Source organism: Festucalex cinctus, chromosome 19, assembly GCF_051991245.1.
Source record: "Festucalex cinctus isolate MCC-2025b chromosome 19, RoL_Fcin_1.0, whole genome shotgun sequence".
NCBI lineage: Eukaryota > Metazoa > Chordata > Actinopteri > Syngnathiformes > Syngnathidae > Festucalex > Festucalex cinctus.
In genome coordinates, this window is record NC_135429.1 from 462,981 (window position 1) to 489,931 (window position 26,951).

The 26,951-nt window shown below is 49.1% G+C and overlaps 3 protein-coding genes across 12 annotated transcripts; 2 read left to right on the top strand and 1 right to left on the bottom strand.

Moving 5' to 3' along the window:
• The first annotated feature begins 40 nt into the window (after window positions 1-40).
• On the top strand, window positions 41-13,363 carry LOC144007757 (F-actin-uncapping protein LRRC16A-like). 7 transcript variants are annotated; one of them, XR_013280342.1, is made up of 37 exons: window positions 41-751; window positions 1,016-1,113; window positions 1,775-1,825; window positions 1,914-1,973; window positions 3,133-3,245; window positions 3,313-3,410; window positions 3,478-3,548; window positions 3,805-3,878; window positions 3,937-4,012; window positions 4,095-4,183; window positions 4,248-4,342; window positions 4,408-4,494; window positions 4,557-4,660; window positions 4,733-4,810; window positions 5,065-5,141; window positions 5,227-5,331; window positions 5,406-5,475; window positions 5,557-5,638; window positions 5,738-5,837; window positions 7,322-7,376; window positions 7,444-7,616; window positions 7,674-7,742; window positions 8,131-8,224; window positions 8,299-8,397; window positions 8,470-8,598; window positions 8,983-9,093; window positions 9,158-9,336; window positions 9,416-9,503; window positions 10,061-10,183; window positions 10,267-10,324; window positions 10,389-10,588; window positions 11,390-11,484; window positions 11,573-11,951; window positions 12,018-12,054; window positions 12,149-12,237; window positions 12,759-12,872; window positions 12,998-13,363. XR_013280342.1 is itself a non-coding variant. In XM_077507624.1 (37 exons), exons 1-37 carry the CDS (start codon window positions 718-720, stop codon window positions 13,105-13,107), a joined length of 3,798 nt encoding a protein of 1,265 aa, XP_077363750.1. In that variant the 5' UTR covers window positions 41-717; the 3' UTR covers window positions 13,108-13,363. The 7 variants fall into 7 exon arrangements, 5 of the variants coding, with proteins under 5 accessions (XP_077363750.1, XP_077363748.1, XP_077363752.1 ...); XM_077507624.1 differs by having other exon boundaries at window positions 12,115-12,237; XR_013280343.1 differs by lacking the exon at window positions 12,998-13,363 and having other exon boundaries at window positions 10,412-10,588; window positions 12,759-12,793.
• A 2,128-nt stretch (window positions 13,364-15,491) lies between these two features.
• LOC144007760 (protein disulfide-isomerase A3-like) lies at window positions 15,492-26,874 on the top strand. 3 transcript variants are annotated; one of them, XM_077507630.1, is made up of 16 exons: window positions 15,492-15,662; window positions 15,820-15,882; window positions 19,281-19,425; window positions 23,210-23,531; window positions 23,840-23,918; window positions 23,995-24,112; window positions 24,176-24,283; window positions 24,357-24,486; window positions 24,574-24,687; window positions 25,338-25,463; window positions 25,536-25,718; window positions 25,786-25,897; window positions 25,970-26,098; window positions 26,358-26,437; window positions 26,515-26,572; window positions 26,669-26,874. In XM_077507630.1, exons 4-16 carry the CDS (start codon window positions 23,374-23,376, stop codon window positions 26,744-26,746), a joined length of 1,473 nt encoding a protein of 490 aa, XP_077363756.1. In that variant the 5' UTR covers window positions 15,492-15,662; window positions 15,820-15,882; window positions 19,281-19,425; window positions 23,210-23,373; the 3' UTR covers window positions 26,747-26,874. The 3 variants fall into 3 exon arrangements, with proteins under 3 accessions (XP_077363756.1, XP_077363758.1, XP_077363757.1); XM_077507632.1 differs by lacking the exons at window positions 15,492-15,662; window positions 15,820-15,882; window positions 19,281-19,425 and adding an exon at window positions 21,352-22,335; XM_077507631.1 differs by lacking the exons at window positions 15,492-15,662; window positions 15,820-15,882; window positions 19,281-19,425 and adding an exon at window positions 22,409-23,055.
• Window positions 16,686-23,412, bottom strand: LOC144007758 (GON-4-like protein). 2 transcript variants are annotated; one of them, XM_077507628.1, is made up of 23 exons: window positions 23,255-23,412; window positions 22,697-22,878; window positions 21,842-22,010; window positions 21,576-21,778; window positions 21,429-21,503; window positions 21,297-21,347; window positions 21,066-21,119; window positions 20,874-20,975; window positions 20,706-20,792; window positions 20,510-20,647; window positions 20,229-20,439; window positions 20,036-20,137; window positions 19,920-19,960; window positions 19,556-19,858; window positions 19,366-19,452; window positions 18,567-18,762; window positions 18,345-18,495; window positions 18,062-18,209; window positions 17,874-17,990; window positions 17,487-17,789; window positions 17,142-17,305; window positions 16,959-17,061; window positions 16,686-16,884 (listed from the first exon to the last, which is right to left on the bottom strand). In XM_077507628.1, exons 3-23 carry the CDS (start codon window positions 21,954-21,956, stop codon window positions 16,795-16,797), a joined length of 2,841 nt encoding a protein of 946 aa, XP_077363754.1. In that variant the 5' UTR covers window positions 21,957-22,010; window positions 22,697-22,878; window positions 23,255-23,412; the 3' UTR covers window positions 16,686-16,794. The 2 variants fall into 2 exon arrangements, with proteins under 2 accessions (XP_077363754.1, XP_077363753.1); XM_077507627.1 differs by lacking the exon at window positions 23,255-23,412 and having other exon boundaries at window positions 22,697-23,076.
• Window positions 26,875-26,951: the final 77 nt, after the last annotated feature.

The window sequence follows — 26,951 nt, forward strand, 5'->3', positions numbered from 1 at the left end:
GACCGCCAGATGGCGCTCTGCTACTTTACAGCCCAGATCCGTATACAGTGTTCCCTCGTTTATCGCTTAACACCCAAAATCTACCCGCAATAATGGAAATCCGCATTAATTAAAAAAACAAAAAAACAAAAAACATTAAATTTTTTCCATTAAAAGTATGTTTTGTTTTGTTTATTTTTTAAATTTATAGTTTTTTCTTTGTTTTTTTTTTCGTTTTAGTATGATTTTTCAGTTCATTGAATGCTTTTTCATTCATCATTTTTTTTCCATTACTTGTTATACAGCACAGTGTATATTATATTTTTTTTTAATCTGCAAAAGTATTTAATTAAGGTGTATTTATCAACAAACTTTGTCCTAATTTTTTCATTTGTTTCAAAAGGACAAACACTGAAAATTGATTGTGATGAAGTAATTCCATGATACAGCTACCTTAAATTTCAAATACCATCATTTTTGAAAAATGATCTCTTGGTATCGGCGATACCGGGCCTGTATTGACCCGGTATCGGCTTGATACCAAAATGTGAAGTATGTCAGACCACTACAAGCTGGGGGCGGCACTCTCGTGATTGGGATTGTTTTGATGTGCGTGCGCGTGTGCACGCGTTGTCGACTTGCTGGTGCTTGTGTTTGGGAGTTTCCGCGCTCGCAGAAGAAGGTGATCTGGAAACGTGCAAGAGGACCAGGACCACCAGGACGGGACTGAGGACCAAAATGGAGCCGTCAGACTTCTCAAAGGAATTGCTCGGTGAGAACAAGTCAAGTCATTTTGATTTTTTTTTTTTTTTATATAGCGATTTCAAACGAGCTGCTTTCTGGGGTCGAGTGGGGTGGGGAGATATTTTTGGAAAAGTTTGCTCAATTCATTTAAAAAAATAGTAACACATTGTGACACATTTAACCAGGGCTGGACTGGCCATCTGGTAATGTGTATAAAAAAAATGCATTCATTTTTCTTTGGGTATATAAATAAAGATGACTTGATTTGACTTGACTTTTGTTGGTGATGCAGAAAGCGTGCAGGAGGCGGCGGGGCGGAGCCTCAAGTTGTCCCTCAGGTGCCAGGTCCAGCTGGAGGTCAAAGGTGAAAAGGTGGACAACAAAGTGCTGGTGAGTGACCTTTGACCACCTCTGTCCTTGCTTCTCGCGTGAGGCATGATGACGTCGTCACGGCGACGGAGCGTTGACTTTGATGGACGCTAAATATCGAGACGGTCAGACAACAAAAATTCCATTTCAATCATTTCATTCAAAACAAGTTTTGCCTTTTCTCATCCCAAAACAAGTTTGGAGCTGTTTTTTTTTTTCCCCCAGCAGAAATTGCATCAAAATAATTCAATTTTTTTTTAGGATGGATAAATGTAGGAAAGAATTTTTCAAAGCATCCTTTTCAATAACGCTGCCGCCTTCACATACGAGTTGCAACCCCCCGCTTGACAGCGCTCGTATCGCAAATCATCTTTTCCTATTAACCCTCGGTGACTGCATGTTAGCTGATGTGTTTGCATCCTGGTTGCGCGAGTACAACTCGATTGTTTCGCACTCTTGGTCTTCCTCGACATTCCACAGCAAGACCGCACTCGCCATGCGCGACGGCATGTGCGGACGTGACGGAAAACGCACGCTCGCATACCACAGGTATGTAAGGTACGTTCCGACGTGCGCTCGCTCAGGTGTGTGCGGGCCTCCTGATCATGTGGTCGTGTGGGCGTGTCTTCAAAAGTTTCATCAGAGAAAAAAAGCATGTAAACGCAAGTTGCTCTTTGTTTAGGCGTTGTCATCCCATCGAGGCTTCCTGCTGTCAGCGCGCATCCCCGCCAAGGTCAGTGTCTGTTTGTGCGTGCGTGCGTGCGTGCATGAATGATGGATGGATGAAGACAAACTTGAGGTGTTGGTGTGTGCACGTGCAGGTGGAGCACTCCTTCAGCTACCTGGATATCCAGCATCTCCGTAGCAACAAGCCCACCCAGGTGAGACTGCGCAAGTAGCGGGAAGTTTCTGTTAGCAACATGCTAGCTGTTAGCGGCTTGCTTTCGACATCATCATGATCGCAAGAGTTTTGATGTTGAGTCGCTGACCTGACCTGACTGGACAGCCGATAGCCCATTGTCAGGTTTACCTGTTTGACATGTATTAAACGCAACAAAAAGGAGAGAAGACATTCAGTTGAAAGCTCGCAAGGAGACAGGAGAGGAACTGACTGATACGATTCACTTAGGCACACTCTGAAAAAAAATGGCCTCCTCACCCTCTCTTTTTATTTGTTTTTTACAGCCCGAGTCCCATAGGTGATCCAACCCAAATAATGCAAATGCAAAACACAGTTGGAACACAGCGTACTTGTTTTATTCCTCACAAGGGTCGCAGGGGGTGCTGGAGCTTATCCCAGCTGGCTTTGGGCAGTAGGCGGGGGAAAACACCGTGGACCGGTTGCCAGCCAATCGCAGGGCACACAGAGACCAAGAACCGTCCACATGCACAAACACACCTTGGGACAATTGGGAGCGCCCAATCAACCTGCCACGCATGTCTTTGGAATGTGGGAGGAGACCGGAGTACCCGGAGAAGACCCACGCGGGCATGGGGAGAACATTCAAACTCCACCCAGGAAGGCCGGAGCCTGGACTCGAACCGGAGTCCTCAGAACTGGGAGGCGGACGTGCTAACCACTCTGCACCGTGCCGCCCTCCTCTTGTTTATGTTTAACAAATTTTAAAAAAGCATCAATCATGCTGTTTCTACTAAGTACTATCTCAAATGTCCTCCAATGTATTGGACTGGATGGTGAGAAACATTTCTTGGGAGGAGCAATATGGCCGCCTTGCCACCTCAAAAGTCTTGACCGAGCGGCTATCCAGTTCTATTTTGGCAGTCCTCAAGTGAAGGCGCACTCGACCTAAGGCGTTTCGACTTTTACGCCCGGTCCGCCATTTTGGCTCCTCGTCCGCCATTTTAGCTGCAGTGTTTTCCCCTCGTCCGCTATTTAGCGCTTGTGCACTTGTTTGAGTATCTCCGCTTCTTTTTCATTGGGCTTCCATGGCTAACTGGAGGACTCCCTGTATATCAATGAGTGCATCCTCACGGTGGCTCGTCACAAGGTCACACGTTGCCCATGCGTGCGTCCAACAGATGCTGGTGGAGTGCCAGCGTGGCCCGTGCACGCTGTGGTTTAGTTCCCAGAAGGACAGCGACCAGGTGATCGGCCACATCGGCTCCTGCCTCACAAGGATCTGCTCGGACATGTTCGTTAAGCAAGCAGCACGTCTCAAAAGCTTGGACTCGGGCTTCACAAGGTGTTGTTTCGTGCAGGAATCCGACGAAGAAGTTTGAGGTGACGCCTTCGGAGCGATGGCTCGCCCTGCGGGCCGTCTGGGAGCAGCGGGACGCGGCGGACGCGGGGCCTTGCGGTACGCTTTTGTTCACCAGCAGGGGGCGCTGGCGGATCGTCGTACTGACTCCTCCGTCCTGTTCCAGGAGGCTTCTCGGATCAGTACCGGGCCGTCTGTGACAACCTAAACCTGGTCTACAGGGAGGAGGTCCAGTGGGTCAGTGTCACGTACTTCTCTTTGGCGCCCCCTACATTCCACTACTTGCGCTTGATTTTTTTTTTTTTTTTTTTTTTTTTTTTAGGTTTAGGGTTAAGGTTAGTCACTGTGTTGTTTTCATTTTCATTTTAGTTATCGTCTCAATGAATGGCTTCCATTTTACTTTTCATTTCATTTTTATCTGAAAAAAAAATTGTGCCGAACAATATGACGAGAATTTTTTGTCGACGAAATGATCAATGTCGTCGTCCGTCAGGACGTGGACACCATCTACCTGAGCCAGGACACCACAGAACTCAACCTGCACGACTTCAGTCACCTGGACAGCAGGTGCGTTGTGACGCGTCGCCGGGTAACGAGTTGCGTGGTCACATGTTGCCTCGCGCAGGGACCTGGTGGCCATCGTTGGCGCGCTGGAGCACAACAGGTGGTTCACCAAGCTGCTGGCGAAAGACTGCAAACTGGTGAGGTTGGCTTTTTTTTTTTTTTCACCGGGGTGGGCGGGGCCGGGCACACTCAACCTTGACCTTTTGGCGCGCGTGCAAGTCGGCGGACGTGTGCGAGCAGATCCTGCGCGTCGTCTCTCGATCGACTTGTCTGGAGGAGCTGGTCTTGGACAACGTCGGACTCCGCAGGTGCGAGCGGACGCAAACGTCGACGTCTTCGTCATCGTCGTCATCGTCGCCTTCTTTTTTTCAGTGACTTTGCTCACAAGCTGGCGTTGGCGCTGAGTCACAACCCCGCCTCCTCGCTGCACACCCTCAACCTCAGCAACAACTCTCTGGAAGACAAAGGTGCGACGCGCGCGCACGCGCACTCAAAATCGGCACCTGGCTGACGATGCGCGCGCGTGTGTCAGGCATGTGCGCTCTGGGCGCTCAGCTGGGCAAGCTGGCGATGGGCCTGAAGGACGTCAACCTCAGCAGGACCTCGTTGTCGCCCAAAGGTGAGCCATCTGCGGCCAGGGTTAGGTTTAGCCACCCCGCTCATGGTGCGTGCGGACGTCAGGGGTCAACTTCCTGTGCCAGGCGCTGTGCGCCAATCCCAGCATGGCCGCCACCCTCACGCACCTCCAGCTGGCGGGAAACTCGCTCAAAGGGGACGAGCTGCAGGTGACGCCGCCCGCCATCCCGCTAGGCTAGCATGCTATCATGTTAGCAACATGTTGTCTTGTCTCTCGACAGAACCTCCACAATTTCCTCAGTCGCGACAACTGCTTGCAAGTTTTGGATTTGTCCTGCACCGACTGCTCTTTGGAACAGGTGAACGCGCGCACACCGATGTTGCTCTTTTATCATGCTGGGGACTTCTCATTGACATCACGCCACTCAACCATCCAAAATGGCTGCCCACCCCCATAATTGAAACCTAAACTCTAAAACCTGAAAGTCTCAACCCTGAAAAAGAGGTCTGACATTGTGGCCTTCCCACAATTTCAAGTCAGTGGTCGTTCAAGCTGGAAAAACGCGTGTATGAATGTAGCAAAGGTAAAGGCACTGTTTTGCGTGTGTGTCAGACATCAGCGTGCCTGCTCAAAGGGTGTTTGCAGCACCTGCGTGTCCTCAACATGTCGAAGAGCGTCTACTCTCACAGGTGAGCGTCCACACACGTGAACGCTCGCGTGACGAGCAGAAGAAGACGACCTTTCCCTTTGATTTTGTTGCGCGGCGGCCATCAGGAAGTGTCGTGAGGTTCCGGCGTCCTTCAAGCAGTTCTTCAGCCTGTGCCGGGCTCTGATCTCCGTCAACGTGTCCGGATGCAGACTTCCTCCCGAGGCTCTCAAGTACGTACGAGCGAGCGAGCGAGCGATGCTTTTCCGGCGCTGTTGCTGACGCCGACGTCCGACGCGTTTGTCAGGGCGCTGCTGCTGGGTCTGGGCTGCAACCCCAACCTGAGCGACGTGTCTCTGGACCTGAGCGGCTGCGAGGTAACGAGGTCCCTCGTTTGCCTTCACCCCCACCCTCCCGGACGCTGACGCCATCACGCGCGTCTCCCTTTTGACTTTCAGCTGCGCTCGGCGGGCTCTCAGATCCTGGAGGGCTGCGTGGCCGAGATCCCCAACATCTCCAGTCTGGACATCTCCGACAACGGTGCCATTGCGCCTCGCGACTTCAAAGTCTTGGCCTAGCGACTATCCGGTCACGTGATGCCGTCTGAGCCGGTCCTGAAGTCTTGGTGTCTGCCGGCAGGTCTGGACGGGGACCTGAGCACCCTGTTGGTGTGGCTGGCCAAGAACCGCTCGGTCCGCCACCTCTCATTGGGCAGAAACTTCCACAACATCAAGTCCAAGTGAGTCAGCGAGCGAGTAACTTTTGACTGGCGCCACCTTGTGGTATTGGTTTCGTCAACGAAAACTAAACAAAAACAATTTCGTCAACACACATTTTTCACCGGATGAAAAGTAGACTCGACTAAAGCCCTCATTAACTCATTCGCTCCCAAAAACGTATACATTCTATTTGAAATGATGTCAGTGTCCCAAAGACATATTTATATTCTACATTTTTAATGTTTTTTTTTAATTTATTCTAGAGCATACAGAAGGCATTGATGTAGCTTCTCAACTGCAAAGAAGAGTTGAAGAAATACTAGTTTTTCCAAAAAGGGCCATCAGGTGGCAGCAGAGTACAAGAGATCAAGCAGGGCCATGTTGCAACAAGCTCTTTTCGCCACTGTTTTCACCAGCAATGTGAATATTGATGAAACTTAGCTATATTCTCATGCTAATTGCTGCAAAATGGAAACAGATGGAAATCTACTTGTTTTTCCGGATGAAAGAAGAGATTTTAATCTTTCTTTTGGTAGTTTCCATGTTTTTATAGCAATGGGACACAAGATTCTGTGGGTGGGCCTTGCAAAATAAGTCCAAAATCAAGTCAAACAGCTGAGAGCAAAGCGGATTGCTTCTGGGAAAATGGCTGCCAGTCAATGAGTTAAATAAACGATAACAGGGACTAAACCAGTTTGCATTTTCGAGACGAAAATGTCTTTCACTTCAAAACATCTGGACTCAAATCGATGGACGTTTTAGTTCATGAACAAAAACCAGACGAAAATATGTTTTGGTCAAATCTTGTCTCTGCTAACCTGTCACGTCTGTGACACTGTCATGTGACACACAGAGACACGCCCCCTTTCAAATCTGCAGCGAGCGAGTGCATCATGCACAAACAAAAAAGGAAATGATAGTTATTAATTGTGGGAAGGCTGAAAACACACGTTGTTCCTAACCTTTATATTATGATAGCATTTTATCCTCCTCACTTTTTTAGCATCAAACAACTCCCACATAATACTTCCCATTTACACCGTTCATATTTCATTGTTTTCAGCATTCCGACACAGTTTCTCCACTTAGTCTACTGAATAATTTAATATTAACTATAATTACTTGATTGTAGTTGTAATGCAAGGGCTTTAATTTGCAACAATAATGTTTATCCCACCACTAACTAATGCTAGGCTAAATTACCAGCTCGTTGCATGGAGCCATGTTAGACACTTGTTGATATACTGTCAAGTTGTTTTTCATCAAAAAGGTGATACATTTTTTATGTGAAATAGTTTTAGATCCCACATTTGCAACATGATATGCTGACAAAACAAATCTACATGGTTGGACTAAAACGTTGACTGTTTTCGTTGACTGAAAGTAGACGAAAATAGTTTTGTTGGACTAAAATAAAGGCCTGATTTATCGCGACTCAATAAGAATGGCTGAGGTTGACTGACGACGGCGTATAAAATGAAGACTCCCGCCTGGTTCCTGGCAGGAACGTGGCGGGCGTCCTGCACCAGCTGGTCCGTATGCTGCAGGAGGAGGAGTCGGTGAGTGAGTGGGCGGCGCCGGTGGAATCGAGTGGCCGTCTTACGTTTGTTTTGCGGCGTGGCCCAGCCGCTGACCTCGCTGTCGCTGGCCGACTCCAAGCTGAAGGGCGACTTGGCGCTGGTGCTCAACGCGCTGGGGGGCAACGCCTCGCTCACCGCGCTGGACATCAGCGGCAACGCCATGGGCGACATGGGCGCCAAGATGCTGGCCAAGGCCCTGCAGATCAACACCAAGCTCAGGTGAGCGCTCGCTTACCTGCCGCCGCCGCGCCGGCTGATCGTGTGCGGCTGCTGCAGGACGCTGGCCTGGGACAGGAACAACGTCAGCCCTCGCGGTCTGCAGGAGGTGGCGTCCGCCTTGGAGAAGTGAGTCCCCGTCGCGCTCTCGGCCTCTTCCCGCACACGTCAACACTTAGCACGAGGGATGTGAAAGCGCTACTCTTCCAATTCCCGGTACCTGGCAAGCGATGCCGCTACTCAACAGTACTCTCGTTTCTGGTACTTTTAGACCTGGACGTACAATGTTGTGTTCAAGTGCGCTGTGGAAAATGGTCAACAGAAACAAGTCATCGTTTGATTTGACGTGAATCGGTGCCGGGACGTACCGACCGTAGTTACCAACCGGTTTCCAACGTGTTGGCGACTCATCAGGAAGATTGTGAATAATTGCAGCGGACGTTTCAGCAAATGAGCGAAAGCGGCACTTGGCAGAGGCCGAGCTGGCCGAAAAATGGCGCCTTTTTCTTCTGCTCAGGAACTTCACCATCCGCTTCATGCCCGTCCCCATCATGGACGCCGCGCAGGCGCTCAAGACCAACCCGGAGAAGACGGAAGAGGCTCTGCTCAAGGTGGCCTTCTTCCAACTTGGGCTGGGATCCGCCCGGGACCTTCATTTGACACGCTGCGGCCTCGGATCTTGCAGATGGAGCGCTTCCTGCTGAGGAACCACGAGAGCCGCAAGTACCTGCAGGAGCAGGCGTACCGGCTGCAGCAGGGCATCGTGGCCAGCACCACGCAGCAGGTTGGCGGACTCCGCCCCCGGCCGACCACCACGCCCGCTCGGAGCCGGCTGACCCGCCCTTCTTGCGTGCAGATGATGGACAGCGTGTGCGTGAAGGTTCAGGACCACCTCAACTCGCTGGCGTTCTGCCATGACCGCTCGGTCCGGGACGACGTCAGAGCGGCGGAAAACATGATGGCGGACGCCAGGAACTCCAAGACCGTAAGACAAAAGAGCCGCGTTCTTTTTCAGAGCACAATATCCCATCAGAAAACCAGCAGTCCAGACTTTTAATATGGCTTCCCACCCCCCTGGTAAATTAATGTGCCAAATGCCCCCCTCCAAAGAAGAAAAAATCCCAAAATTTGCTAGAGCATACTGAAGCAATGGTAGTTGTTGTAAAAAAAAAAAAAAAAAACGGCCAGCAGGTGGCAGCAGAGTATAAGAGACCAACCAGGGCCATGTTGCAACAAGCTCTTTTTGCCAGTATTTTCACCAGGAATGTGAATATTGATGACACTTAGCTATCGTCTCATGCTAATTGCTGCAAAACAGAAACAGATAGAAATCGACTTTTTTTCTCTCTTTCTCTTTTGCACCGCCCAGCTGCTGCCCCGCCTCTACCACCTGGGGGGCGGCGGCCTCCGCGGCGCCGTTCAGGACAAGCTGGAGTCGGTGGCGGCGGAGGTGGCGGCCGTGATGGATGAGCAGCTGCAGGTCGGTCGGTCGGTCAGAATCACGCCACGGCGCCGTTTGTCAGCTTTCCTCGTTTTGGCCGCAGGCGACGCTGGCGGCCATGTTGGAAGCGGCCTCGGCGCTGTGTCCTCACGTGATGACGTCGACCGGCGCTCTGGCTCCGGATCTGCTGCGGGCGGGCGCGGGGAAGATGAGCGTCCCTCGCGCGTTCATCGCCAAGACGCTGCTGGAGCAGACGGGCGTGGACATCCTCAACAAGATCAGGTCCCAGCCGACACGCCAATTGCTCCGCCTTCCGATTAGCTTGACTTTTTTTTTTTTTTTTTTTTGTCTTCATCGACAGCGAGCTGAAACTGGGCGCGGCGTCCTTGATCTCCGATCGCATCGTCGACCGGATCCTGGACTCCTTGTCCACCTGGCGACACACCTTGGTCGGTTGTTCATTTTATTGATATATTCGGGGTGGGAACATATCGAACGTACCTCATGATAAGATACGATATAAGGCTCACGATAACCATTATCGCACGTTATGACAATACGGCCATTTTCGATATATTGGTCAGGCCATAAATCTACGATAAAACTACTCAAGACATAAACTGATGTTTTTTCAACGAGAAAATCGTTTCTTCTTGTACCATCACTGAAACACGATCTTCAAACTGGTGTCTTCTTCACACTGAGTACTTTAGTGCGTTTTTTTAAAAACAAATCCAAAACGTTTTCTTACCTTCTGTCAACAAATTGATGTCTTTGTGTCAGTCGATTACATAGTCAGTTGTTTCATTTCATAAACTGAAAACATTGCAACATTGTGTAACATTGCAAAAGTAAATCAAGGCGAGGAAGGAATTGATACGAGACGTAAAAAGGAAGGGAAGGCGTCACGGGCCGACAATAAAAAGCGTTTGTCGTCGGATGGGCCCGGCCGGAGGGCAAGAACGGATCCATCGACTTCCCCCAAGCGAGCGTTTTCCGCCTGCAGGCCGCGCACGTGAGCAGGCAGGGCCAACCTGCGCTCCGTCCCGAGTCTCCGGAAGAGACGCAAGTTGTGGATGAGACGCCCCTTCATCGCCACGCCCACCAAGCGCAAGCCGACCCTCGAGCGGTACGAGCTCCGCCTCCGCCTCGTCGGCGGGACAAAAGTTTCAAACCTCTCTTTTTTTTTTTTTTTTTTTTTTTTCCTTCCAGATGAGCAAAAGGAGGAGCATTCTGGTGCGGATGCAGCGGCCCGTCTCGCTGGCCTTCGGTAAGAGGCCGCATCCGCCCGCTTTTTTCCTTTCGCTGGCAAAACGTGTCACCTTTGACCTCAGAGATGGACTTTGACCTGGACAAGGCCCTGCAGGAGGTGCCCGTCCACGCGGCCGATGCGCCACCTTCGCCCTCGCCGTCCTCGCCGGCGCCGGACCTCGGGCCAGCTTTCCCGCCTCTGGGCTCGCCGCCGCCGCTGCTGCGGCATCACACCAAAGCGCGACCCAAAGCCAGGAGGCGGACCAAACCCAGCAGAGTCGCCGTAAGGTCAACGGCGAGACCGAAAGGGCCGCTTCACTCGTCTTCATTTCATCCGACGGTTTCAATTTCAATCACGCTTGTTCCTTCTCATCAGTGACATCACAAACTCGTTTGCATTTGCTCCCACAAAAATACAACTAAAATTCAATCATCAAATTCATTAACAAAATACAATAAAAACCAAAATGCTTTTTAAAAAACAAAAACTGACTGAAACTACATTTTTTTAAATTGTTAAATAAATAAAATCAAAACGAAAATACCTTTTAAAAACTACATTTGATATTTACAAAACTGACCAAAAAAAACTAAAATGAAAAAAAATTGGTAAAGAAATAAAATGTAAAAAAAAATAAAAATGAACTAAAACGACATTTTATATTTACAAAACTAACTAAAACTAACTCGACTGTAATGATAGCAAAATGTCCTTTGTGTTCGTCTTTGGTCATTAATTTGATGCATGAGCCTTTGGGGATGATTGTAAATCTGATTTGTAATCAATTGATTTGGATATGAACCGCCAGAAAAGGAACGTTTGAAAGTGTGTGACAAAGAAGTGACGTCATCGTGCAGCAGCCAATAGAAAAGCACCAAAAGATGACGTCACTCACACTGACCTTTTACGAAAGATTGCGCACAAGTAATACACATTTCAAAAAAGAAATAAAACTAACTCAACTAAAAGGAAACATTTGTGAAATAACAACTACAATTCCAAAAGTATTGTTGACCATCATTTTTGTTATTTGTCTGTGGATGAAATGAACACGAGCACTTGCGTCTGTCCTCCCGGCGCCAGCCACCGCAGGGGGCGGAGCATCAGGGCATGATGGGAAATCTGGACGAGGGCGTGGACGACTTCTTCTCCAAGAAAGTCCTGAAAGTCAGCTCGAAGTGAGAGAAAACCTTCCCGCCAACCTGCCGCTTTCCCACTCACACACGTCCGCCAATCACGCGCCTTCCATCCTTCTCCTGCACGCAGACGCCTCTCGGCGCAAGCCACGCCCTCAAACCAGCCGCCCGACAAGAAGCGGGAATCCCGGCGGAGCGGTTTCTTCAACCTCATCAGAGGTCGGGCGTCGTCGTCGTCGCGCTCGGAGAAAAACCTGCCCGCGTCGCCGCCCGCCCCGGCGTCGACTCCGCCTCCCGGCGCGGACGAGTCGCCGCCCTCGTTGAGCCGGGAGTCCCTCAGAGCGCCGTCCCGGGCCATCGAGCGCTCCGAGACGGACGCGTCGGCGTCGCCTCCCGCCGAGGAGGAGAAGGACGGCCCCCCGCCGGCGCGCCGCCGAGGCGTTCCCATCATGGCCGCCGACCTTTTGGCCGAGATAAAGGCGCGGCAGGAGAAAATGGCCGCCGTCAAGGTAAGTCACGATGGGATTCTCTGACCTTCAAGTGACATTTATTTTCATTTGTTATTTTTGGTCTAGTTGGAGTCACCAAAGGAAGATGATCGCATCCTTGTAGGTAAGTCCGAGCTAAGTGTCCTTGCGGTCCATCAAGAAGTCCATCCCAACGTGGGCGCAGACTCGGACCGGTCCCGACCCGAGTCTGCCCCAAGGTCCAAAGGCCCCGCCATCAGTCCTACGTCGCCGCCCCCTGCGTCCGTCAGCGAATCCTCCGGTCTTCACCTGGGCTCCATTAGGCCAGGTAAGCCAAGGCAAAAACATGTCGATTACGATGGAACAGGAAGTGAAGGTGGTCATAACACATTAGCATGCTACGCTAGTAATGCTAAGACTACATATTAATGCCTGACAATCCTAATCTAATGTGTACTGATACTAAGATAACACAGTATGATGCTAAGCTAAGACGCGACAATGCTAAATGCTCAAATGTGAGACAAAACTAACCTAAGGTGATGCTCGCATCACACGTACGACGCTAACGTCATGAGGCTTTGCTAAAACGTCATAATGCTAACATGTGACAGTCCGAAGAGCTAACTTAGTGTTGATGCTAAGCTAACGTGTGACACACTTCAAAATGCTCAGTGAGGCGAGCAATGATGCTGTCATGACAATGTTGAAACGAACACAGATGATTCGACTCAAATATGGAACAACGTGAACTGGCGTCGCTAACAGGCGAAAATGTTAAGCTAGCAGCTGACAACGCTAAGCTAGCGCTGGAGGATTCCAAGCCAACAACGTGCCGTTTCTTGTCAGATGCGTCCACGTCGGAGGCGGGCCAAGTTCCACTTCCTGCTCCTCGCCTGAGGAGGGCGCCGTCGGGTCACGAGCTCGAGCGCAGCGATGGACGCCGATTGAGCAATGCGACTGGTCAGTCACGCCGCTAATCTGTGAAAACGGTGACGTACGACTACTGCATTAATCGAGTGACGCCACCGATTCATTCATGTGTTACGATACTGCGGCCACTTGCATGACTTGAGCACTTCCCGCAGTTCCCGCTGTGCCATCGCCACGGCGACGACGCAGCTCCTCCCTCCAGACGTCGCCGCGCCGCCGTCCGGATGTTCGTCGACGAGCCAAGTCCCTGCCGTCGGCGCCGTAACGTAACGTAACGTAACGTCGCACGTCAACAACGCCGTTGGAAGAGGCCGATGACGTCGGAGTGCCTTCGGGGGCGGGGTCATATGCCTGTTAGGACTGACTATTGACTCATCTTCACACAATCGTGCCTGACTTTACACAATCCATTTGGAAAGGTCAAGTCATGGAACATCCACTTTCCAATTTTATTCTCTTGTGGCGTATTGGATGACGAATGTGAATATTTGTGAACAGTAATAAATGTGGGCAAAAATTTGTGAATGGCTGTTTTCATTTCCGCATGTACGAGATGAAAGTGGATCCATTTACAGGATGTACTTTCAAAAGAAAGCGTCATTGTTGAACTACAGTTTACCTTTACGAAACGTAACTACTGTATATTCACACCAAAAATGTCCTTTGTTATCCGCTTTGCTAATTTATTCCATACATGAGCATTACTATATCAAAGTGATCTATTTGTTGACGATGTATTTTTGAAGAAAGCAACTTGTTGGGACAATTCTTGAACTGAAATATTTGCTTTCGCTCGTGTTCATCATGGTGAAATTATTTGTTATTTGACTTTTATTTTATCACTCTTGTTTGTGTGCGCTTTTATTGGGAGCGCTTTTCATGTTGTGCCCGATTTGGCCACTTAGGGGCAGTGTGGTTCGGCGTTCGAGAGAAGACGACCAAAGTCACAATCAAGTTATGCCAATATTTTATTTTATTTTATTTTTATTTTGTAGCGTAGGAAGAGCATATGCCGGTGAGTAATTTTTTTTCATGCTTGTCTGTATACATTCCTGAAGCATTTTGTCTGAATAGCCCTTCTTTTGAGTGATAAAAGCGCCGCAAGTAGCGCGCTAATTAGCGTTAGCGTTAGCTCAATGGCGGTTTCCGTTGTGTGTTAGCCTGGAGCTAGCTACTTTCGGAAAACAAACTCAACAAAGTGCGTACTGTGTGTTCAATTTTCAAAGTTTGGTGTGTTTAGGTTTACACTTAACCTCAACCGGAGTGTAATAAACGTCTTAACAATAGTATTGTTAGTTTGTTAGTTAGTTAATCTGCTAAACTGTCTGCTCAGGGAGGCCAAAATGTGTAATAAGACGAAATAATTCCAATTAATGTGACGATATTGGCCGTGACGAGTTGGGGGCGGCGCGAACACAAGTGCAATGCAAGAACTTAATTTAGTTGGACACGCTTGCAGCGTCGATGGCGGGCCAGCGGGTGGCGCTAGCGTGCAACAAGCAGCAGAATTTGATCAGTGGACTGACGTCACGTCCGCCGGACGCTCGTTTGGAGACAGGTGTGTGCGAGTTCATTTCTTTTATTTGTTTTTGTAATACTAGTCATCAATCGTTTATTGTAATGATTGAGCCCAGAGATATAAAATTTGGTTTCGAAAATGAAAATGTTTCCCATGAGGTAAATCTTATCTTGCTTTTGGGTAAATTTTAGTTATTTTTTTCCCACGTCTCGTTGTTTTGATCGAGCTAAAATCATATCTTCTAGTGATGGCAAAATGAAGCCCCGTAAAGCAGTGAAGCCCTGCAGTGAAATGCTTCACACACACGTAGGGGCTTCAAGATGATTCATTTCCTCGACTACGCCATCATTTGGACAGAGAATGTATAACATGCTTGGTGCATGCAATAAAATGGTGGGGTGTAAATCATGCTCTAAATACAAAAGAATATATATTTGAAGAGTGTTTTAACATGAATTGTTCTGTGTTACTTTGTCTATGTTTGTGCTTATGCAACAAGTGAAAATGTGAAATAAGGAGGTAAAATAAAGTGCTTATTCATTTTTATTTCAAAACTATTTTTTTCCGAAGTTTTTGGACTCAGGCGGTTTCTTTTTTTTGCAGAGAATTTCACCTGCTTTGGAAAAAAAACTCTTTCACATGGTACTGATGAAGCAGGGGTGCATCGATATGAGATAGCAAGTTTGTATAGAATTGGACGCGTATATTTCTGTGATTCCCAGTACTGAAGGGGACTTTCAACTGTGAACAGAAAAATGTGAATTTTATGTGTTGTCACATTTTATTTTATTTTATTATTGGAATCTGTTAAAATAGTACCGTAATTGCAGTGCATTACCTTCTGAGGTGAGATCTGCTCAAAGTGCTCCTAAACAAGGGAAAATCTCTTTCTTGCTGGTTCCATCGCAAAAAGAGGCTCGTCAAATCGAATGCCAAAAGCAAAAAAAGCAGCGCAATAAGGGACCCGAAAACAGAAAAAGTGAAGGGGAATCCATAGCGTTTCTTTGCCGCTTTTATTTCGAACTACACTCAAACCTAGCGAATCATTTCCTGAATCAGTCACGTGGTACACCTGCTTCGTGGGGCTTCAAACGTCACCACGTACGTCATCAACACACGCATTGACACGCCGTTCATGAACCACTCATCTGCATTACTCGGCACACGCTTCAGGGATTCGACCCGAGAAGCACATCACTAATATCTTCATGTGGTGTCTGTTGTTTAAAAAATAAGAAATGTGAGCGTACGTTGTTGTATTTGAGTGCAACTTTTCATTATGTGACCCCCGATACTTGAAGGTTTGTTTGAATGCTGAGTTGACTGCAAGTTTTTGTGGCATTTTGTTTGTTTTGATTGTTGCAATTAAAGAAAAAACAGACAGGTGCGGCCAGTTGGCGATAGACATTGAAGTTAGTGTTTAATTGTTGACATCCTCTCCTTTTGTTGTCGTTGCAGGCTGGAGAAGGACGAGCAGTCGTGACAGAAACCGACTTGGACAGTCACAACAGTTGCCGAAAGGTAAGACAAAGTGAGATATTACGTCATCGCATTGCAACTTGTTTATGTTTTAGTTAGCTTTGTATTAGGGGCGTGTCCATCAGTCATTCATTCACTTTGTTGCTGGTTGGTTGGAGACCACTATTAAGAAATAATAAAGACAAAAATAATGCAAATTCATTTGAATTTGAAAGACTAATATTTGGAGTGTAGTTGAGGACATGATGAAATTTCTTCTTCCTGGTGCCAAAAGTCAACAACATACATCAAATATTTACAAAAAATATGTTGATTTGTTTTTAACTTGAGCTTGAAATCATTTCAATAGTTCCAGTGAAAAATTTTCATCATAATATTCGTCACAATTTTTTTTATTTTTTTTTACCCAGACGAAAATAAAACTAAAACTAAAATAAAAGCCATTCATTGAGACAAAAACTCAAATGGACAATTCCGTCAAAGACTAAAATGAAAATGATACTGTACTGAAAATTCACACAATGTATGAAATGTGTCTTATGTGTTAAACTAGTTATAATTAAATAGGTGTTATCATTTTCTGTACCAAAGTTCAAATGTATACTGAAGGAAAATATTGACTGAACTGTCAATTTAGTTTTTTGTTTTTGTTTTTTAGCGACTAGAATACAATCAGATGACTTATAAAACAAAATTTATCAAAATTGAACACTGAATAGTACACACACGGACTGTGAGATTCCACGCATGTACTAGAAGTAAAAAACCAAACAAGTATTCTTGCATGTTTTTGAGAATTTGGTTCTGAAGCGAAAGAAGGAAGCCGTCAAGTGGACCATCCGAAAGACGTTTCAAACTTTTTTTTATTTACAACGCCGACGATTATTTCAGCATATCGGCATCAAACGATTGATTTCATTCAATGTGAATGAGAATTGAAAGGATGTGATGACATCACGGGTCCGTGTCGGCGAGCTCGGGTCGGGACTGGGAGGTCGCGGCCACGTGGAAAAGGTCGAGGAGGTCGTGGAATCGGAGGCTCACCTGGAAAGAAGCGGCGTTACGTTAGGTGGGCACCCGGCCGGCCGACGCATGCCCCGCCCCGCCCCTCCCCTCACCTGCCGGGCGCTCTTGCTTCCCAGCTGGGCGGAGACTCGTCGGAACGTCTTCCAATTGGCTCCTTGCTGCTGGCAGGCGGTCAGGAGGAGGCGGTCGGCTTCTCTGAGGTCACACAGGAACGTGGGACGAGATGAAACGGGCGCTTGGCTGTGATGTGGCGGAGGGAGGGGGCGGGGCCTCACCGTGTCCACACCACCATCTTTTCACCGTTGACGCCCATGGAGATGTTGTTTGCCGAAACGGCCGGCGGCGCTTCCCGTTGGTGGGCGTGTGCGTCGCTTCCTGTTCTCTTGGCCACTGGAGAGCGGGCGTGCGATGATCCCCGCGGTGGGCGGGGCTCAGCTTCCTGGAGGGCGTGCGTGACACCAAAATCACCGTGACAACGTTTGGCTTCACGCCACGTCATTCAAGTTGAAAGCCATCATGGCGAGGTGTAATTTTTATTTTTTAAATTATTTTTATTTTTTTGTATTATTATTATTATTATTATTATTATTTTATTTAATATTTTAGATGAGCGTATATACCTGAGACCCATGACAGGAAGTGGCGCCATATTCTGTCACCTTGGCCACGCCCACATCCACACCTGAGCCAGACGATTGCGACAAAGCGGGAAGCACCGCCTCCGCTTCCCCCGAGGGGGCCGGGCCGGGCGGGGCCGAGGGGGCGTGCCAGGCGAAGCCCTTGCGGCGAAAGTGCAGGTTGGGCGGGAGACGGGGCGGGTAGTGCGTGGCGGGGGCGGAGCCTCGTCCAGCGGCGGCGGCTTGAGCGGGGTCGTCGCAGGGGGAGGCGGGGCTAACGGCCTTTGAGATGGCGGGGAGGCTTTGCTGGAGGGGGGCGGGGACGCACGCACAATATTGAAGTGTGTGTGTGCGCGCGCGTGCGTGCGAGCGCGTGTCGAGGCGTCTCACCAGCAGCCACAGAGGCATGAGATGCACATCTCTCTGCACCGGGGGGCGCCGCTCCCACGCAGCAACACGATCGCACGCCAACGGCATGTGAGGAAGCACGCGCTCGTAGCGGAATGCCTGCACGCACGCACGCACGCATCTTCAAGCGCACGTCGTGCGCGTGCGTGCGTGCGTGCGTCCAGCGTTACCTTGACGATATTGGGCGGCGTTCCCGGCCTGCAGCACTGCAAGATCCTGCGTCGCACCTGAGCCACACTTTTGGCCAGCAGCAGGTCGCACAGCAGTCGGGCGGGGTCACTCGAACCCGAAAAGTTCTGAAGGCCCAACACCAGCAGACTGCGCGCACGTCATCCGTTTGGTACGTTGCGAAATATAAAATAAGAAATAAATAAAAACAAAATATAAATATATCCCTAAATAAATACAAGTAAAAACTAAATAAAAAAAGAATCTATATTTATTGGAATGTACCAGTTTTCTGCTGCAGTGAAGGTGGTTGTCCGGCGGGGGCAGTAGAGATCCGGGTCCAGGCTGACGGTCGGCAGAAGTTGCGGGTAGAGAAAGGCGGGACGCGTGGCGAAGAGCCACGCCAGCTCGGCGGGCATCAGGGGAAAGCGTCGCACTGTTGGCGCACGCACGCACGCACGCACACGTCACGCGCGTGTCACAGCGAAAACGGCGAAGGCGACCCACCTTGCCCGCGTGCGTCCGGCGTGTGCTTGAGGTGCACGTGGGTCACGGGTCGCTCCCGCAGCTCGTCCAGCAGATTGAGCGCCCCCTGCAGGTTGGAGGCTCGGAAAGCGCTGCGACACTCGCGCGACGCCATCGCCGCGCCTCCTCGCATCGACATCGTCAGCTCGCCTCGCTGCGCCAACAGCTGCAGCTCAAACTGACACGCGCGGGCGGGAAGGAAGCAACGTCAACGTCAAGTCAACATGGAGGAGCAAAACGGACACATTTCAAAAGAAAAACAATGAAATAGAGAAAAAGAAATGGAAATAAAAACAACAAAATATCAAGAAATAAAATAGCTAAAAAAAAAAATCAAAAATTAAATATAGAAGAATAAATGGAAATAAAAATACAAATAAATAAAATAGCTAAAAAATATTTTAAAAAATTAAATACAGAAAAGTAAATGGAATTGAAAATAAAATATAAATAAAAAAATAAAATGGCTAAGAAATATTCAAAAATTAAATACAGAAAAATAAATGGAAATGAAAAAAATAAATAAATAAGGGTAAAAAATAAACAAAAATAAATATGTATTTTTTTTGTATTTGTATTATTTTTGGAATTGTATATATTCTTTTTATTTTCACTTTTATTCCTTAATTTTTTTGAATGTTGTCAGTTGTGGTCCTCCATCCGACACGTCGTCGTCACATCTGCCCGTATTTTCAGACGCATTTCCCAACGGGGAGGGAGCGCCAACCGGTTGGGGAATGGCTCCCTGGCAAGCAGCGGCCATGTTGGCTTTGTTACGTACCAGTAAGAGTCTGGTGATCTCCGCCTCAGCGCCAAGTTCTTCCACGGCTGACGTGAGAAGGTGAATCTGAAGCAGCAGCTGCACATGCTGCACACGCGCACACGTAGCCGTCGATTAGTTTTACAATTCATCAAGTCAAACTGCATCAATCCATGGATGGATTCATCGGCCGTTATGTTGGTGCGTGTACCTGCTGCACTTGCTGCGCGAGCGTGCTGCGGTGTTGCGCGTTGAGCCTGAGCACGTGCGCGCCGTCTCGTCGTCGTTGCGCGTTCCTCATTTTGTCCAGGTGCTGCTTGACCGTACGCAGCCCTCTCATTGGCTGCTCGTTGGCCGGCTCGCCGCCGCCGCCGCTGCACGCCTCGTCGACCGGCAGATACGCTTGTGACGCGCCAACGTGCCCGTCGCGAGCGCGCGCCTCCTCCTGCCACTCCTCCTCGTCGTCGTCGTGGCCTTCGTCGTCCGCTTCCGGGCCCGTCGGGTCCTCTTTCAACTAAATAGAAACGATAATAACCCCCGCTGATATCGATGCAGTATGTGTGTGCGTATCTCACCGTTTCAAAAAGCTCCTCCATCAGCTCGTTGACTTCCTTTTCTGTCAAACAACAACACCATGTTCACACTGCGCTGTATGTGCGTGCGTACGTGTTTTTGGTGCGCGTGTACTGACTGGTGATGCGCACAGCCTTGTCGTCACGGTAATCTTCCTGGTCCGGTTCGTCGACGTCAGCCAGGAAATTGTACTCGGGATCATCTTCATCATCGCACTCTTCTGCGCACGCACGCACACACACACAGCCACAAGTCAAGTTGCAAATGTGTGTGCGTGAATATCGGTCGTCGTCCGGTTAGCAACTCGTCACCCTCGTTGTCCACGTCGGACGTCATGAGGCCCCTCAACCAATCGGTCCAGTCGCTGTCCTCGTGGGCGGGGCCGCAGTCGTCGTACATGTCGGGCGTGATGTCGGGAGCCCGGAGCTCCGCCTCCAGCTGCCCCAGCGGGACGTCGCGCAGCGGACGCTTTGAGCGCGTGCGGTACGCCATCAGGCCCCTCTCATCGGCGCCCTCCAGAGGCTACCCCACGCGTTAACATCGCGTTAGCGCGTCGACCATAGCTAGCGCTTTGCTAATGTTGAGCTCGCACCTGGTACGGTTCCATGCATACGGCCAGCTCCGCCTCCACCGCGTGCAGCTTCTCCAGGAAGTTGTCCGTTGGCGCGCAGGGGGGCGGGGCTTTGGGAGGAGGGGGCGGACCCATTGAGGCAGACTCCGCCCTGGAGGTCTGCGGGGTGACAAGGAAGTGCAGCGTGCGCACGCAAACGTTGTTGCCTGGTGTTTACCTTGGCGGCGTGGCGGTTGGCGTCCGCGTACACTCCGCATCCTCCGGGGGGCGACGCCGCGCACTCAAAATCGCTCTCCTGCAACGTCTGGCGCAGCAGAGTGGGGCCGTTAAGCGACGTCGTCGGCGCGTCACCTGCTCGGACGGACGACGGGGGCCTCTCACTCACGTCTTCGGCCGTCTCGTCCTCGTCGTCGTCGTTGTCGGGACGATACTCTTCGTCGTCGTCAGAGTCTTCCTCGGCAAGGGGGATGTCCACAAACTGACGCACCTGAACGCACAAACTTTTTTTTTTTTTTCACCCGTACCCGAACCAACAAGCGGCGACTTTTTTTTTTTTTTTTTTTTTTGCGCTTTCGACCTTGTTGACGTCGCGCTTCTTCTTGATGGGAGAGATGTTCCACGCTGGGATCACCTGACAGGAAGTGATGTCATTAGCAAGAGCACACTGACCTGTATAGCTGATAGCCTGTACGCGCCAGTGCAAGCTGTTGAAGTCACAGGGCGGCCATCTTGTTATTCCCACCTCGCCAGCAGACTACTGCATAAACTATACGAATGATGAGGAAGGAAAAGAGTGACAACGTCTCACCACGCCTTTCTCCACAACTTCCTTCAGCTTGGATCGGGTCATCTTGAGCTCCTGTGCAACCAATCAATCCAATCAATCAATCAATCAATGCCGTCATCCATCGCGGACCCATCCGACGTGACGGCAACTCACAAACGGCGGCACGGCTTCCGTCTCGTTGATGGCGGCTTTCATCATGGCCACCACGTGCTCGTTGGTGATCACTTCCTGCGGGGGCAAAGGTCAGCGTCGAGGGGCGAGGTCAGCGCACAACACGCCGTCACGCACGAACGCACTCACGTGGATGATGTTGCGCACGTTGACGCCGGTCAGCTTGTGCTGCTTGGACTTGCTCTCCAGCGATTGGTCGAGCTGCGTGTCAATCTGCAGGCCTTCTCCCGCCCGCTCGTCTTCGTCACATTTCTCCTCCTCATCCTCGTCGTCGTCGTCCATCTGCCTCTTCCGCCGCCTCTTCAACGTTCTCCTCCCACCGTGCTCGTCGTCTGACACGCAGAGGCAGGCCAATCAGCTGCCGTCGCCATGGCGACGGAGTTAATACGCCTTACCCGTGGTGATGATGAGCTTGGCGTCCGCGTCGTCGTCATCGTGGCCTTCTCGGGAGCCCGCAGGCGAGGGAAGGTCGCACGATTCCGCCTTCAGACGTTTGCAGACGGACTTCATCACGGATCGACGATGACCTCTGAACTCTGGGGGGACTCCACAAGCCCATTCATTCTGTGCAAACGTTCAAAGCTCCATGTTACACGTGAAATGCGCCAGTTTGTTTTCAGGTCGAATCTTAAGCATAGCAATCACTATTTGCTCTATTTCAATGTTTAGCCAAATTGTAGAACAAGACCCACATCAAGGTTTTACTTTAAACATTTATGCTGCATTCGAGGAAGGTGGGACCTTTGCCGACCCTATACCAGGAAGTGTGCACGGGAACGCCCCTTTTGAACTCGTACATCCGAGCTGCCAATTTGGAGGGGGGAAAATGACCCCAGTGTCGGCTTCAATCTGACAATTGACGATGGCGACCCCCATGGAGAGACAGAAAGTAAATGGCAAAATATATTTTTACAAGACTTAAACAGACTTATTTATCACTATTTATTGCTATTTTAATGTAGCTATCGGTTCACGTTAACGTAAACGTGGTTTGGAATGACTGCGCTAACCAGAACAAACAAATTATTTATCGGAATCAAAATGTTTACCTTTACCTCGACCTCTTTTTTTTTTTCCGACATTTGTTTACGCTTTGATGTTATAATTTCGACTTCCCAGTTTCCACGAATGCAGCATTGACGTGACAATTTAGCTTTCTGTTTAACTTCTTCTGGCATTTAAAACGGGGAGCTAATGTGCTAAGAGAGTCACGACGTCCGCGGTGGATAAAAAAAAAAAAAAAGACAAACCCAAACATCAGAAAGTCATCTTCAATTTCATCTTCTTCAACTTGGTGTCGTTCGTTCCAAAGCAACCGTTTTGCGCCCCCTTCTTCTTCGATATGTTTTGAACAAAGCTGCTTCTTCTCCTCGTCCTTCGATTACAGTACTGCCACCCAGTGGAATTCCGGCACACGACGTCCTGTGGTTATCTTGGTCGTTAAAAACGCGTAAAAACAAAACTCAAATTAAATTGAATCGTGGAAGCATCAACTTGGCGAAAAACACCAAACGTCACACTTGTGTACCATTAATAAGATATTAGCAATGATAGTCGGGAAGTGGTTTCGCCATTTTCAGACTTCAAAATAAAAGTAAAAGACGAGAAGGTAATCCCGAATATTTCTCCGATGTAGTAATTGTTTTATTGTATACCACTATTGCATTTGTGTGCCTAAATAAATATGTAATTGTGACGTTATTTTACAGTGAAGTCGTCACCTACTTTTAATGAATCGCTTTTATTATGAATGTGGTTTCCAGAAACACACGTGAATGTTCGAGCTTCTTTGACGGCGTCTCATGCACCTGACAGTGAACGTTGCTTGCAATCCGCCAATAGAAAACAAGGAAGGAAGAAAAGAAGGGCGCTTCTCTAGCTGGTAGAGGACCGTCGCCGGTTTTTTTTTCTTTATTTGGCGTTGGTCATGGCGGCTGCACGTGCACGCGCCGTCGCGTTGTTGCTCTTCTGCAGTTTTCCGGCGTCGCGGTCGTCGCGCAGTGACGTGCTCGTGCTCGGAGACGCCGACTTCGACTACCTGGCAACCGAGCACGACACCATGCTCGTCAAATTCTACGCGCCATGGTAACGCCAAGAGTGGACTGGACTTCCTTCCTTCCTTCCTTCCTTCCATCCATCATCCCTTCCTGTCACCCGTCCATCACACTTTCCATCCTGTCTTCATTCCTCCTCTCTGTCCTTCCTCCCACACTGACTTGCCTCCTGCTTTCCTCCCTCCCTCCTCCCTTCCCTTTTCCTCCCTTCATCTTTCCCACTTACCTTCCTTATTGCCATCCTCAACTCCTTCCTACCTCCATTCCTTCCTTTCTTACTTCCTCGTTTGTGACCTCACTTCATTATTTTTTTTTTTTAAACAACCTTCCTTCCTTCAGGTGCGGCCACTGTAAGAAGTTAGCTCCCGAGTTTGAGAAGGCCGCCGGCAAACTGAAGGGAACGGTGCAGCTAGCAAAGGTAGCAATTGTGCGTGCGTGCGTGGCAGCCATGATATGACGTGATGTGTGTGTGTGTGTGTGCGCGCGCTCATCAGGTGGACTGCACAGCTCAGGTGGACACGTGCAGTCGCTTCGGCGTGACAGGATATCCGGCGCTGAAGATCTTCCGGAACGGGAGAGATTCCGCTTCCTACGACGGCCCTCGCTCTGCCGGTAAAACATTGTGACGCACGCGTGCACGCAGAATGAGGTGCTGATGTTGCGTGTGTGCGTCAGACGGCATCTTTGAGTACATGATGAAGCAGACGGGTCCGGACTCTGCCAGGTTGCTGACGGAAGAAGACCTGCAGGCGTTCGTCCACCACTACGACGCTTCCGTCGTCGGTACGAATGCGTCACAACGGAACCCCCTCCCCCCCGACGACTGACCTTTGACCTCCTCACTTTGCCGCGCCAGGTGTGTTTTCAGACGAGGAAAGTCCCGGCCTGGCCGACTTTGCGAAAGCGGCGGGACTCCTGCGAGATCAGTTCCGGTTCGCTCACACCACGCAAATGACGCTCGGCGCCCCCTACGGACTCCAAACAGAGTCAGTCGGACGGCAAATCTTCCGCCGCCACCACGACATCGTCGTCACGAGTCAACTTCCGCTCTTTTGTGTGCGTTTGCGTTTCAGAGGCGTCCTGTTGTTCCGGCCTCCCCGGTTGGCCAATCGGTTTGAGGACGGCGTGGTGGTCTTCCGAGATTTGGTGACCATCCCGTCGCTGAGACGCTTCATCCGAGACCACATGCAAGTGTTTTTTATTTTATTTTATTTTTTTACATTTATTATTTTTTTGCTTGCGATTCAGAAAATTGATTGTTTATGTGAAAATAGCCACTTTTTTTAAATTTAAAATAACATTTATATTTTTTGTTCCTTTTATTTCCATTTCTATATTTTTAAATAATTTTTTTTATATCAGTTTTTATTTTCACTTTGTCATTTATTTATTTGTTTCGTCATTTATTTTATAAAATAGTAATATATTTTTTATTCTTTTTGATTTCCATTTATGTTTATTTTTTGGGATACAATTTCCAAATATTTTTTATATCCGTTTGTATTTTCACTTTTAGTCATTTATTTATTGAGTCATTTATTTTTAATTTAAAATAAAATTTCATATATTTTTTGTTCTTTTTATTTCCATTTATTTATTTTTTGGATATAATTTTCAAATCATAAATTTTTTATATCCGTTTTTTTGACTTTCGCATGTAGTCATTTATTTATTTTTAATTTAAAATAAAATGTAATTTTTTGTTCATTTTATTTCCATTAATATTTATTTTTCTTTTTATGTAATTTTCAAATTCTATTTTTGTAATATCAGTTCTTATTTTCACTTTTAGTCATTTATTTGTTTGTTTGTTTGTTCATGATGTGTGTGCGTCTAGATTTGGACTTTGCCCTCACATGACGTTGGAGAGCAAAGAGCGCCTGAGAGTTCGTGACCTCTTGACTGCATTTTACAACCTGGACTACAAACGCGACGCCCGAGGATCCAACTACTGGAGGAACAGGTGACGCGCACGCACGCACAGAGGCGCCGGACGGTCGTCATGACAACCTTCCCGTCCATGCGTCGCGGCCAGGGTGATGAAGGTGGCGTCCAAGTATGCGGGGCGGGGCCTCTTCTTCTCCGTAGCCAATCAGAAGGACTTCCGTGGCGAGCTGGAGGAGGAGTTTGGCGTGGGGACGTCGGACGGCGGGGACGTCCCGCTGGTGACCATCCGCACCAAAGCGGGTCACAAGTACGCCATGAGGGAGGAGTTCACGTAGGTAGCGCGCTAACATGCTAACGAGGGGCGGAGTCACGTGATGACACGCTCGCGCGTCTTCCAGGAGGGACGGCGCCTCGCTGGAGAGGTTTCTGGACCAGTATTTTGCCGGCCGGCTCAAGCGCTACATCAAGTCCGAGCCCATCCCGCCGGACGGGAACGCCGGCGCTGTTCAGGTGCGTGGGCGCAGGTGAGCGGGCGGTCGGCGGCTAGCGGCAGTGGCAGGAAGTGACGTGCGCCACACGCAGGTGGTGGTGGCCGAGTCATTCGACGCTGTGGTCAACCGGCCCGACAAAGACGTCCTGATCCAGTTCTACTCGCCGACCTGTCCGCACTGCAAGAAGCTGGAACCGGTTTACGCCGCCTTGGCTGAGACGGTACCCTTTTCGTCTTCGTCTTCATCACTTCGCGCTCGCCCACTCAAGCGCATGCGCCGAACGCCCACAATGGGTGAAAGTCACAAAAATTGAAACGCGGTTTTGTTCCAATACATCGGTACCTGGGAATCGATACTGGTACCAATTTGAGCGTCTTGGGATCCCTATCGGTGATGTCGCGATGCTAATCATCTGTTAGCCTGTTAGCTTCCATTCCATTTGTTTCGCTTTGTTAGCAACGAGTCGTCTTCCCCGTCAGCTATCCGCAGACGCAAACGTGGTCGTCGCCAAAATGAACGCCGTGGATAACGACGTGCCGCCCGGCTACGACGTGCAAGGGTGAGGTCACGCCATCGCAACACGATCGATCAATCGATCGAACGATTGATTGATTGATTGACGCTTTGTGTCCTCAGCTACCCGACCATCTACTTTGCGCCCGCCGGCAGGAAGGACGAGCCCGTTCGATACCAGGTGAGCTTTTTTGATTTATTTATTTTTTATTTTTGTCCTCGGGAAGCGTGTGCGTGACCTCCACCTGTCCACCTGTCCACCTGTCATCCGTGGCAGGGTGGGCGAGAACTTGGAGACTTCCTGCGCTTCCTGCGACGCCAGGCCGGCCAGCGTCACGACAAACAGGAACTCTGACGGGCTGACGGAGGATTTATTGATTTGTTTGCTTGCTTGCTTCTTTATTGATACCCGTCGGAAGGCCACTGATTGATTGGTCACCTTTGAAAAGGCTTGATTTTTATATATACATTGATTGATTGGTCTGTTGATTGTATTTATTTGTATGATTGATTGTATGTGTTTTTTGTGGGGGGTTTTTTTGGTGTTTTTTTTTTTTTTT